Genomic DNA, 13297 nt, shown 5'->3' with positions numbered 1-13297 from the left:
CTGCTCTGCGGCATGTGGGATCTTCCGGGACCAGGGCTCGAACCCATGTCCCCTGCATTGGCAGGCGGATTCTTAACCACTGCGCCACCAGGGAAGCCCTGTTTGCTAGTATTTTGTTGAGGATTTTTGCATCTATATTCATCAGTGATATTGGTCTGTAATTTTCTTTTTTGTAGTATCTTTGTCTGGTTTTGGTGTCAGGGTGAAGGTGGCCTCATAGAATGAGTTTGGGGGTTCCTTCCTCTGCAATTTTTGGAAGAGTTTGAGAAGGATGGGTGTTAGATCTTCTCTATATGTTTGATAGAATTCACCTGTGAAGCTATCTGGTCCTGGACTTTTGTTTGTTGGAAGATTTTTAATCACACTTTCAATTTCATTACTTGTGATTGGTCTGTTCATATTTTCTATTTCTTCCTGGTTCAGTCTTGGAAGGTTATACCTTTCTGAGAATTTGTCCACTTCTTCCAGGTTGTCCATTTTATTGGCATAAGTTTGCTTGTAGTAGTCTCTTAGGATGCTTTGTATTTCTGTGGTGTCTGTTGTAACTTCTCGTTTTTCATTTCTAATTTTATTGATTTGAGTCCTCTCCTCTTTTTCTTGATCAGTCTGGCTAATGGTTTATCAATTTTGTTTATCTTCTCAAAGAACCACCTTTTGGTTTTATTGATCTTTGCTATTTTCTTTGTTTCTATTTCATTTATTTCTGCTCTGATCTTTATGATTTCTTTCCTTCTACTAACTTTGGGTTTTGTTTGTTCTTTCTCTAGTTCCTTTAGTTGTAAAGTTAGATAGTTTATTTGAGATTTTTCATGTTTGTTGAGGCTTGTATTGCTATAAAATTCCCTCTTAGAACTGCTTTTGCTGCATCCCATAAGTTTTGGATTGTCGTGTTTTCGTGGTAATTTGTCTCCAGGTATTTTTTTATTTCCTCTTTGATTTCCTCAGTGATCTCTTGGTTATTTACTAATGTATTGTTTAGCCTCCATGTATTTGTGTTCTTTATGTTTTTTCCCCTGTAATTGATTTCTAATCTCATAGCATTGTGGTCAGAAAGATGCTTGATATGATTTCAATTTTCTTAAATTTACTGAGGCTTGATTTGTGACCCAAGATGTGATCTATCCTGGAGAATGTTCTGTGTGCACTTGAGAAGAAAGTGTAATCTGTTTTTGGATGGAATGTCCTATAAATATCAATTAAATCTGTGTGGCCTATTGTGTCATTTAAAGCTTGTGTTTCCTTATTAATTATCTGTTTGGATGATCTGTCCATTGGTGTAAGTGAGGTGTTAAAGTCCCCCACTATTTTTGTGTTACTATTTCCTCTTTTATAGCTGTTAGCAGTTGCCTTATGTATTGAGGTGCTCCTATATTGGGTGCATATATATTTATATTTGTTATATCTTCTTCTTGGATTGATCCCTTGATCATTATGGAGTGTCCTTCCCTGTCTCTTGTAACATTCTTTATTTTAAAGTCTATTTTATCTGATATGAGTATTGCTACTGCAGCTTTCTTTTGATTTCCATTTGCATAGAATATCTTTTTCCATCCCCTCACTTTCTGTATGTGTCCCTAGGTCTGAAGTGGGTCTCTTGTAGACAGCATATATATGGGTCTTGTTTTTGTATCCATTCAGCAAGCCTGTGTCTTTTGGTTGGAGCATTTAATCCATTCACGTTTAAGGTAATTATCAGTATGTATGTTCCTATTACCATTTTCTTAATTGTTATGGGTTTGTTTTTGTAGGTCCTTTTCTTCTTTGTGTTTCCTGCCTAGAGAAGTTCCTTTAGCATTTGTTGTAGAGCTGGTTTGGTGGTACTGAATTCTCTTAGCTTTTGCTTGTCTGTAAAGCTTTTGATTTCTCCGTCAAATCTGAATGAGATCCTTGCTGGGTAGAGTAATCTTGGTTGTAGATTCTTCCCTTTCTTCACTTTAAATATATCATGTCACTCCCTTCTGGCTTGTAGAGTTTCTGCTGAGAAATCAGTTGTTAACCTTATGGGAGTTCCCTTGTATGTTATTTGTCGATTTTCCCTTGCTGCTTTCAGTAATTTTTCTTTGTCTTTAATTTTTGCCAATTTGATTACTATGCGTCTTGGTGTGTTTCTCCTTGGGTTTATCCTGCCTGGGACTCTCTGCACTTCCTGGATTTGGCTGGCTATTTCCTTTCCCATGTCAGGGAAGTTTTTGACTATAATCTCTTCAGATATTTTCTCGGGTCCTTTCTCTCTCTCTCTTCTCCTTCTGGGACCCCTATAATGTGAATGTTGGTGCGTTTAATGTTGTCCCAGAGGTCTCTTAGGCTGTCTTCATTTCTTTTCATTCTTTTTTTCTTTATTCTGTTCCACAGCTGTGAATTCCACCATTCTGTCTTCCAGGTCACTTATCTGTTCTTCTTTTTTTTTTTTTAATTTTTTTTTTCTGTTCTTCTGCCTCAGTTATTCTGCTATTGATTCCTTCTAGTGTATTTTTTTTTCAATATTTAACTTTTTTCTACTTTAAATTTATTTATTTTTATTTATTTATTTATGGCTGTGTTGGGTCTTCGTTTCTGTGCGAGGGCTTTCTCTAGTTGCGGCAAGTGGGGGCCACTCTTCATCGCGGTGTGCGGGCCTCTCACTGTCGCGGCCTCTCTTGTTGCGGAGCACAAGCTCCAGACGCGCAGGCTCAGTATTTGTGGCTCACGGGCCTAGTTGCTCCGCGGCATGTGGGATCTTCCCAGACCAGGGCTCGAACCCGTGTCCCCTGCATTGGCAGGCAGACTCTCAACCACTGCGCCACCAGGGAAGCCCCCTTCTAGTGTATTTTTGATTTCAGTTATTGTATTGTTCATCTCTGTTTGTTCTTTAACTCTTCTAGGTGTTTGTTTGTTTGTTTTTTAATTCTTCTAGGTCTTTGTTAAACACTTCTTGCATCTTCTCGATCTTTGCCTCCATTCTTTTTCTGAGGTCCTGGATCATCTTCACTATCATTATTCTGAATTCTTTTTCTGGAAGGTTGCCTATCTCCACTTCATTTAGGTACTTTTCTGGGGTTTTATCTTGTTCCTTCATCTGGCATATAGCCCTCTGCCTTTTCATCTTGTCTGTCTTTCTGTGAATGTGGTTTTTGTTCCACAGGCTGCAGGATTGTAGTTCTTCTTGCTTCTGCTGTCTGCCCTCTGGTGGATCACCAATATTTTTTTTTTTGGAGTGTCTAATCTACTATATTTTTAATTTTATAATTGCATTTTAATCTCTAGAATTCTATTTGGGTTTTTAAAATATATTCTCCATTTCTCCTTTCATTTTGTTTATGTTCTGTTTTATATCTTTGAGCATATTTATAATAGTTGTTTTAAAGTCCTCATGTGCCAATTATATTATTTCTGTTATTTCTGTATTTTTTTTCTATTTTTTGGCTGTGCTGCACAGGATGCAGGATCCCAATTCCCTGACCAGGGATCAAACCTGTGCCCCCTGCAGTGGATGTGCGGTGTCCTAACCTCTGGACCGCCAGGGAAGTCCCACTGTATGTTTTTATTGAATTTTTAAAGTGTATTGTTATAGATCTTATTTCTTGCTTCTTTGTATGCCTGGTAATTTTTTATTGATGATGGACATTTTGAATTTTATGTTGTTGAGTGCTGGCTCTTGTTGTATTCCTTTAACGAACATTGTGTTTTGTTCTGGAATGCAGTTAAGTTTTTTGTGGATCAATCTGATCCTTTTAAGGCTTAGTTTTAAGCATTATTAGGGAAAGTCCAGAGTAGTTTCTAGTCTAGGGTTTATTTAGTCCCATTTTTTTATGAGAATTGTATCCAATGTCCTGTATATTATGAGGTCTCTCCACTCTGGCTGGTGGAAACACAAAGTATTCCCAACCCTGTGTGAACTCCAGGAAATGTTCAGCTACTGCCTACCAGTGGTTATTTCTTTCACTTCAAATAGTTTCCTCTCACATGCCTAGATCAATACTCAGAAAAAGACTGAGAGGATCCCCTGCAGATTTCCAAAGCACTCTCTTTCTTGGTATCTCCGTCTTCTTCATTACTCTGCCTCACAAATTTGTTTGCCTGATGTCCCTAAACTCCAATCTATTCTCCTTACCTTAGCAAGACTTCTAGGCTCTCTTTGGGTTTCCCTCCTTGTGCTGTGGCCTGGGAACTGCCTTCAAGCAGTAACTTGGGATCAATTATTGTCACTGAAAGGATATATTTATTTATTTATATTTCACTTTATATCTGTCAGTCAGTTGTAGGTTCACCTCATTTGTTTTCCAAAGTCCTGTGAAATCTGTTATCCAATATCTGGTAAGAGTTGTTTTGTGTATTTTGTCTGGTTTTCGAGGTGTTTACAGCAGGAGGGCAATTCCAATAGCAGTTAATTCTTCATGAACAGAAGCAGAAGTTGTACCAACTACAAAACAAATTTTTAAAAGACAGTAATTGTAGGACTAGTTTTCCAATAGCCAGAAATAATGTGTAGAAGAATAGGGTAGATTTTTGTGGAAAGATATGGGGACTGTTGAGAGTTGTGAACCTGTAAATGACCATCTTGCTCTTTGGAACAGTGTAGTTGATGCAGTGTCTGTTTTGCTGATCCTAATCACCGGGCAGGATTCTGTCAAATAAATTGTAAGCCCTACCATTTCATCTTCTTGGGCCTGCTGCTGTCTGTGGACTAGACAGTTTACCTCTGTAGACTTTGGTGGGGGCGGGAATTGCTCTTGGAGGAGCCTGGCAGACCTTTCTCTTTGTGCCTTGGATTCTGTATGTATCTTATGGTCAAATGCCTCACTATTATCCCCTCTGACACACTACTTCCCATCCACTTTCCCAATCACTCAATACTTTTTGAAATCATTCAACTCTGTCCTCTCAATAACTAAGTCATTCATTGTTTCACCACTTCTTCATGTGTGAATCTCTGTAAGTGTGTGCTAATGTTGGAATTGAATGCCTGCCCCGTGGAGGAGCCTAGTATCATGGTTTATAAAGTTCCTATACTGAATATCCATGGACTGGAGGGGTGCCTAGCATTCAAAGTTCCATGCCAGTGAGTTCAGTCTGTCCAAGATGACCTTTAGAATGTACTCAGAAATTTATGTTCAGCTGGACAGTTCTATCATGTTCACAGAATCTCCCAAAGATGATTTGGGCTTAAGGTTGTTAGCCCTTCTGAGATCCACAGTGTTGACCAGGGTTTCCCTACCTTAGCATTACTGACATTTGGGGCTGGATAAGTCTTTGTTATTTGGACCATTCTGTGAATTGTAGGATGTTTAACAGCATCCCTGGCCTCTACCTACCACATGTCAGTAGCACCTTCCTCTCAGTTTTGACAACCACAATGTCTCCAGACACTGCCAAATGTCCTCTGGAGGTGCAAAATTGCCCCAGTTGAGAGTAACTGATATAGACATACTGTTGTGGGCCACATTCCAGAGAACCCATAGATGTGAAGCTCTGAGAACTAAACATGAAGAAACCTAACAGGCCATTGGTGTCTTCTTGGGGTGAGGTCAGTCCAGGGTGTCTGCCCCATGCAGGGTATTAACTGGGAGGACATTGACCTTGCAGTTAAACTCCTGAATTTGAGTCCCGCCTCTGCATATTTGGAGCAAGATTCTCCGCTTTTCTGCTCTTCAGTTTTCTTATGTGAAAACGAGGAGATGTCTTGTTTACCTCACATGACACAGTTGTGAGAACAAAATGAGGTTTTATGTATATACACACACACATCTATTTGATGTAAGGATACACAAACAGGGACTTAATAATGGTTTAAATGTAACTGTACTTATTTGCGAGTATGATTAAAAGGGCAATATAGGAAAAATATATTTTTCAATCCATCATAGAGTATAGTCCTCCCTGTGGCTTCCAATATTGCTCTATGCTAGAAAGCACAATAGGGGATGTCTAACTTTTAAGAAAAAGAAAAAAATTATCTTTTTAGCAATTAAATTTTCAACTAAATTAAGCTGCAAATAGTCAGATTTTTATATTTACTTCTTAATTTTGCATTCAGTAATCTGATCAGACTTCACAAGAATTTAAATGTCTTGACAGGAGGTAGTGGCTTTTAGTTCTCTTGGGATTTCATTGTAATCAGCCTGGTAAATAATTCAGGAAGATATGAGAGGCCAATATATGGGCAGCACCTGGTGCTATATTGTTCATATCTAAGCATGCAGAATCCAAAGATGGCATTCTACACCAGTCACTATTGTTCTGGCTTAAACACAAGTCCTGTATTCAGTGGCTATTGGAATAATAATAATTGATTTTTTTCCTCTTCCAAGTTTCCTCCACAATAAAAGAAAACTGTGCTAAGCTGTTTCAGAAACACAAAGCAGAAGTGGCATCCTTTTTTAAATTCCCACTGGTAAAATTTCAAATCTGTTTCTCTGTTACAGGATAGATTGCTTTAAAGTATTGGGGACATGTCTGCCTTTTCTGCTGGAGTTAATTTAAGCCTCTCTACTTTTGAGCATTTGTACTTTTGTTCTGCAAGGTAGAGCTTTTTTTTAGATCACAGTATTCATATTGCAATCATCTTCTGAGAGAAATAACACCATGCTCTGGCCACTCGCTCACTCTGTGGGAATTCTTAGAACCCTCAGTTTCTCTCCCTATTACCTGAGTAGCCTATCCCACTTCTAGTAGTCTAACAGTTTAAAAATAAACAAACAGAAAACTCTTGGCAAAGGGCTTGCATATCCTTTTGAGATCCCAGCTGGCTGGGCATAGAATGTTCCTCCCCTCACTGAGCTAACAGGAGTGAACAGGACCAACCAACAGACAATGTATGCAGACAGCATGGGGCACCTGAGCCTACCACCACCCAGGATCAGACAGAGCTTACTCCCTAAGTTGCATAAAGAGATCTTGGAAGGGCAGGGGGGTTTCCACTAGGGAAGAAAGGAAGATGTGTTCACATATTGAAACTAAAAATTTTTTTTTTTAATAAATTTATTTATTTATTTTTGGCTGTGTTGGATCTTCGTTTCTGTGCGAGGGCTTTCTCTAGTTGCGGCAAGCGGGAGCCACTCTTCATCACGGTGCGCGGGCCTTTCACTGTCGCGGCCTCTCTTGTTGCAGAGCACAGGCTCCAGACGCGCAGGCTCAGTAGTTGTGGCTCACGGGCCTAGTTGCTCCGCGGCATGTGGGATCTTCCCAGACCAGGGCTCGAACCCGTGTCCCCTGCACTGGCAGGCAGATTCTCAGCCACTGCGCCACCAGGGAAGCCCGAAACTGAAATTTTTGTAGTGCTGGACCATAAAGGGGATCAGAAGAGGGACTGTAGAGCTGTATATCTATAAATTGTTAGGTGTGCTTTGTCTTTGTTTTTAAAGTGTTGTTTATTAAAGAGGTTTTGAAATATATTTATTTAAATATATACTATATTTTAAACCTTGGTTATATATAATAATGTATATAACTACATACAATAAAAATATATAGTTAAAATGTGTAAAATATTTTAAAACTTCTGTAATAAGCCATTTACATATATGTGTGTGTTTGTGTTTATTTGTGTGTGTTATATATAAATAACATTTTTTTGTTAACAGGTTTAATTGCTTTCTTCTCCTTTGAGACCTGTGTGGGAGTACTTGGAGCAGCGACTGCCATCTGGTGGCAAGCCAGAATCATCGCAGTGTGTGACTTAATGGTTACTAAGATGCCCACTCTTGACTTACATGGTCTTCACTGGCAGCAGGGGACCCAGAGAGCCTGGAGGGTGTCTGATGAAGGAGCTTTAGTGAAATAACTCTCCGCTTCCACCTGAATGGATTGTTCATCCCAGATTCTGCCCCAGGAGCCAGCTTCAAAATGGCACCTCTGAAGAAAAGATTGGAGTTGCTCTTCTGTTTTACTCAAAGATCTTCTGGTTATCTACTGGTGGGTGACCAAGACTGTGAATAAGCACATACCAAGAGAGGCATATGATGACATGGAGCCTGAAATAAACTGCTCTGAATTGTGTGACGGTTTTCCTGGCCAGGAGCTGGAGCGGAGACCCCTTCATGATCTCTGCAGGACAACAATTGTAAGTCAGCAGCCATGGGGTGTCAGGGCTGCTTAGATGTACACGTTGTTGTTATTATTGTTGATGATGGTAGTGGTGGTGGAGGGGGGAGAAGTACGAGGAGGAAATGCTTATGCAGGACATGTATGTCCCAGCTCTGGAGGTGATGGGGGCAGTTCATGTTTGATCTATAGAAGAGCCTTCGTTCCTAACAGCTTCTCTTCATTCTGTTCTCAGACCTCTTCCCGCCACAGCAGTAAGACCATTTCTTCATTATCTCCTGCCCTCTTGGGTGTTGTTTGGACTTTCCTCAGCTGTGGACTTCTGCTGATAGCCTTCTTTCTTGGCTTCACAATCCGCTGCAGGAAGAACAGGTAAGCAGCCCCATGCCTAGTTTCTCATATCTCGTTGCCTGAAACATGAAACCCAGAGTGTTAGTGTCATTTTGGCACCACGAGCTGCTGGCTGGTATCAGCAAAGCTTGTGTCCTACTGTGGCATTAAACTATGTGAGAAGCTGTCCCTGAAGGAGGCCTGGCCTCGCAGTACAATTCCTTCTTGAGAAGGAGAAAGGTCTGGCCCACTCTTGCGCTAACTACTATAAGGATATCCAAAGAAGAGAATGAAGAGTCTCTCCTCATAAAGGATGGTGAGATCTTTCCGAGAAGATGAGGTATTTGTATTAAAAATAGAGAGCACGTAGAGAAATATTCCAAAGCAACATTAAAGTTTATGGCAGCACGATTGGAACCAGTCCGGGTAAGCTAAGGTTTCTGTAAAAATAGTGAAGCCCCACTACCTGGCTATTCTGCTAGACAGTTGTGACTGGTTGGAAAGTCACTGGCTCATCCAGGTAAGGGCGTATGGCACCCAGGACTGACAAAAGAAACAAAGTGATGGCTTTTTTCTGAAGGGACTTGCAGAATCTTTCCTTCACTGGTATCCAGTCCTTCCCTCAAGGCCCACCCCATCTCTCCCACTCTGTGCCATCCTCCTGCCCCAGCTATCCCAGGCTCCCTCCTGAGAAGCCCTGCTCCAGCCTTCTCTCCCTGGTCTGCAGGTGATTTCTGGACAGAGCCCATGTCAGATTTCAACAACCCCCTCAGAGAGGCCAAACTCGCCTGTCCCCACAGCAGCCTGACACTTTGTGGTGATCAAGTGTATTATGCTCTGTTGCCTGGGTTTGGCACTCAGATGAGGGTCAGTCAGTTGGATTTGTCTGCAGGCATTTTGGGGTGCCACTGGCCATCTGAGGCTTGGAGGACATGGAACTGTTAGGCAGCAGTGGCTTGATCTGCTGGGTCAACCTCAGCATGGCATTGAGGCGTGGCACTTGGCCCTGGGTGCACCCCTGAAGCTTCCCCAGCCACTTTTCATTCTGTTCCTCAAATACACTAAGCCCACTCCCATCTTAAGGCCTTTGATTTACTGTCACTTTACTGTTCCCACTGCCTGACAGTCTTCTCCAGATCGTCCCATGACTAGTTCCTTCTCATCTGATAGGTCTTGGCTCAAATGTCATCTCTTCAGGGAGGATTTCCCTGATCATCCTATCTAAGGTAGCCTCTCTACAGAATGGCCACCCAGCCCCCTACGTCTCATGCCATATCCCATCACCCTGTTTTATTTTCTTCATAGCAAGTATCACTCTCTGATAATACCATATTTATTGATTTACCTGTTTATTGTCTGCATCCCCCACCAGAATGTAAAGTCTGTGAACACAAGGACCTTGTCTCTCATGCTCACCACTGTCTCCAGCATTTAGAACAGACTGGAACATAATAAGTGCTCAGTAAATATGTTTTCAGTGATCCTGGGAGTAAGGAGATTTAAATCCCAACAGTAGCTGCTGCCAAGAAAATGACTAGGAAAATCACATATTTCAAGGTTAAAAAACTATGGAGTATACTGTTTTCAGTTACAACGCATTTCTGTAATGCAAGTTAGTGCCCAATTGGCAAATAAGAAAATAACATCATTGGTTCATATGTAATTTTTTCCCCAACTAGTCAATAGTTTAAAGCATCCAGGGGCAAGCTTTCTTACAGTTAAAGAAGGAAGCCTTAAGCTAAGAATATTGTGATAGCAGCGCAAGCAGTAGCTGGTTTAATGGCTTCAAGAACTGGTATTCTACCTACAATGTGATGCTATCTGATGAAGTTGCAGGAGTAGATGAAGACATGAAGAAGACATTTCCCTCGTATTTAAAAACAATTGATTGCTGAAGAAAACACAGATCCAAATTAGATTTTGATGACAATGTTATCTATTGGAGGTGAATGCCCTTAAGGACCTATGTCTTGCAGATTTAAGGCTGTAAAAATCAGCTGTGATCCTGGGTACAAGTGGTAGTGGATATTTACTGAGTACTAGTATTTTAATTGAGATAATTATTATTTTTTATTAGTATTCTGGTTACAAAGTTAAATGTGTTTCATATGTTATGGCCCCACACTATTTTTCCCATAACCCATTATTTTTATCATAACCCATTATTTTTATCCACAATTTTGTAGAATGCGAGGTTTTTTTAAAAGCATTTATATGTCTGAACACTTGTAAACGGTGTTATAGTAGAAGCACCTATATTTGTTTCATTCTACTAAAGATTTTGTTGCCTGTCTTGCTTTCAGTGGGAGCATGACTTGGCATAAAAAATAACATATTAAGAGGCACTGTGAATAAAAACACATTTTGCAGTTAAGTAGCTTACAAGGTCAGACAAGGAAACATAAAATAACCCAGTTTCAAAAGTGCTTTCTTAAATAGTAAAATTTGTTCAAAGGTGCAGCATCAGAGTTAGATGCCTCATTTCACTCCAGTTTTGTGGTCTCTAAATTTGTGACTGTGACTCTGTGTGTGCACACACATGCATGTGTGTGCCAGAGTAAGAAAAACATTTTAATAAAATAAAAATAATGTAGCAATGTTCAAGTTCAGTCACCAATACTGCATTTTTGATAACATTTTAAAATGTAGTCTACAAGAGAAAATCAGTAAAGATACAGAAGACTTGAACAACTCCATCAACCAACTTGACCTAATTGGCATTTGTATAATCCTACACCCAACAACAGCAGAATACACATTCTTTTCAAGTACACACAGAACATTTACCAAGATAGATCGTCTTCTGGGCCATAGAGAAGATCTTATTAAATTTAAAAGGATTCAAATTATACAAAGTATGTTCTCTGACCAGAATGAAATTAAATTAGAAATCCGTAACAGAGAGATCTCTGGAAAATTCTGAAATATTTGGAAACTAAATAGAACACTTTAAAATAACCCATGGTCAAAGAAGAAATCAGAAGGGAAACTAGAAAGTATTTTCAACTGAATGAGGGTGAAAACACAATATATCAAAAATTTTTGGATGTCATTAAAGCCAGTACTTCAGGGGAAATTAGAGCACTACACTACATATTATAAAGAAGAAAGATCCACCTTACAAAACAGAAAACAAGAGCAGCTGAGTCCCCAAATAAGCAGAAGAAAGGAATAATAAAAATCAGAGTGGAAACTGATAAAATGAAAAACAGAAAAGCAACAGAAAAAAACAGAAAAACCAAAAACTTTATGAAGATCAATAAGATTGACCAACTTCTAGACCAAGTGACCAGGAAAAAAAAAAGAGAATATATAACTACCCAAGTAAGGAAGAGAGAGCTGTCATCACTAAAGATTCTATAAATATTAGAAGGAAAATAAGTTAATATCATGAACAACTTTGGTAGGCAGTCTCTAAAATGTTCTCCAATAAGTCCTACCTCCTGGTAGTCACAATATTGTGAAATCTCTTCTCCTTGAGTATGGGCTGGACTGACTGATTTGCTTATTAGTCACTTGGGATAAGGTTACAAAAAGACTATGGCTTCCAACTTGGATCCCTCTCACTCTTTCACTCACTCACTCTGAGGGATGCCACCTTCCATTTTGTGAGCTGCCCTGCAGAGAGGCCCACATGGCCAGGAGATGATGTTTCCAGTCTGTGGCCATCAAGGACCTGAGGCTTATTAACAGCCATGTCAGTGAGCTTCAAAATAGATCTTGAGTCCTGCTAAGAGCAGTGTGAATACACTTGGAAGCAGATTTTCCCCCAGTCGAGCCTTGGAGGACTGCAGCCATGGCTCACCAAGGGGTATACTTGTGAGAGACCCTGAGCCAGAGGCACCCTGCTAAACTGTGCCTGTATTGTAGAAATATTACTAGTTCTACACAAACTCTTCTAAGAAACTGAAAATAAGGAAGCACTTCCTAACTTATTCTAATGAGTTAGGAAACAAAGAATTTAGAAGAGAAAAAAACTATAGGCTCATGAACATAGATCCAAAATTCTAAACAAAATTTTAACAAATTGAGTACAACCAATATCAAAAGGATAATTCATCATGACAAAGTGAAGTTTATTCCAGGAATGCAAAGTTGTTTTAACATCCATATATCAATCAATATAATACACCATGTTTACCAACTAAAAAAGAAAACCATATGATCATCTTAATAGGCATAGAAAGAGCATTTGACAATGTCAAGGTTCAACATCCATTTCTGATAAAATCTCAACAAAGTAAAATAGAAAAGAACTCCCTCAACTTAACTCCCTACCATTTTTAATGGTAGAAGACTAAATGCTTTCCCATTGTGACCAGAAGCAAGATGTCTGCTCTCACCAGTTCTATTCAACAGTGAAGGTTTTAGCCAATGCAAAGAGAAATAAAAGTCACCTAACTTAGAAAGGAAGAACTAAAATGGCTTACCTTCAGGTTACCCGATCATCTGTATAGAAAATTCAATGGAATCTATTTTTTTAAAAAACAATTAGAACTAATAAATTAGTTTAACAAGATTGCAGGGTACAAGATCAATGTACAAAACTCAACTGTATTTCTATATAGTAAAAACAACTGAAAAGTGAAATTAAAAGTAATGCCATTTACAGTAGCATAAAAAATATGAAATATTTAGGGATAAATCTAACAAACAATGTGAAATACTTGTGCACTGAAAACTACAAAACATTGCTGAGAGATATTAAAGAAATTCTAAATAAATGGAGACATATTGTGTTCATGGGTTAGAAGACTCAATATTGTTAATTCTCCCCTTATTGATCTATAGACTAAACCCAATCACAATCACAATTCAGCTGGCCTTTTTTTGTATAAATTGACAAGCTGGTTCTACGATTCACATGGAAATATGAAGCACCTAGAAAAGCCAAAACAACTTTAAAGAAGAATAAAGTTGGAGGACTAGGACCACCTGATTTCAAGAT

General features: G+C 39.3%; 1 protein-coding gene across 5 annotated transcripts in view; it reads left to right on the top strand.

Moving 5' to 3' along the window:
- GPR156 (G protein-coupled receptor 156) overlaps positions 1–13297 on the top strand; it is an 89283-nt gene that overhangs the window by 20933 nt on the left and 55053 nt on the right. For 4 of the 5 annotated variants that reach the window (XM_082394881.1, XM_082394884.1, XM_082394883.1 and 1 more), the window contains exons 2-3: positions 7560–8038; positions 8255–8391. In XM_082394881.1, coding sequence (XP_082251007.1) covers positions 7943–8038; positions 8255–8391 — 233 coding nt within the window. In that variant the 5' untranslated portion in view covers positions 7560–7942. Of the gene's footprint in view, positions 1–7559; positions 8039–8254; positions 8392–13297 lie in introns of those variants that run through there. The other variant, XM_082394885.1, reaches the window with a different exon arrangement.

Source organism: Balaenoptera borealis, assembly GCF_965194805.1.
Source record: "Balaenoptera borealis genome assembly, chromosome: 5".
Taxonomy (NCBI): Eukaryota; Metazoa; Chordata; class Mammalia; order Artiodactyla; family Balaenopteridae; genus Balaenoptera; species Balaenoptera borealis.
Note: the sequence above shows the minus strand (reverse complement) of the source record. Positions and strands in the feature narration are given on the sequence as shown.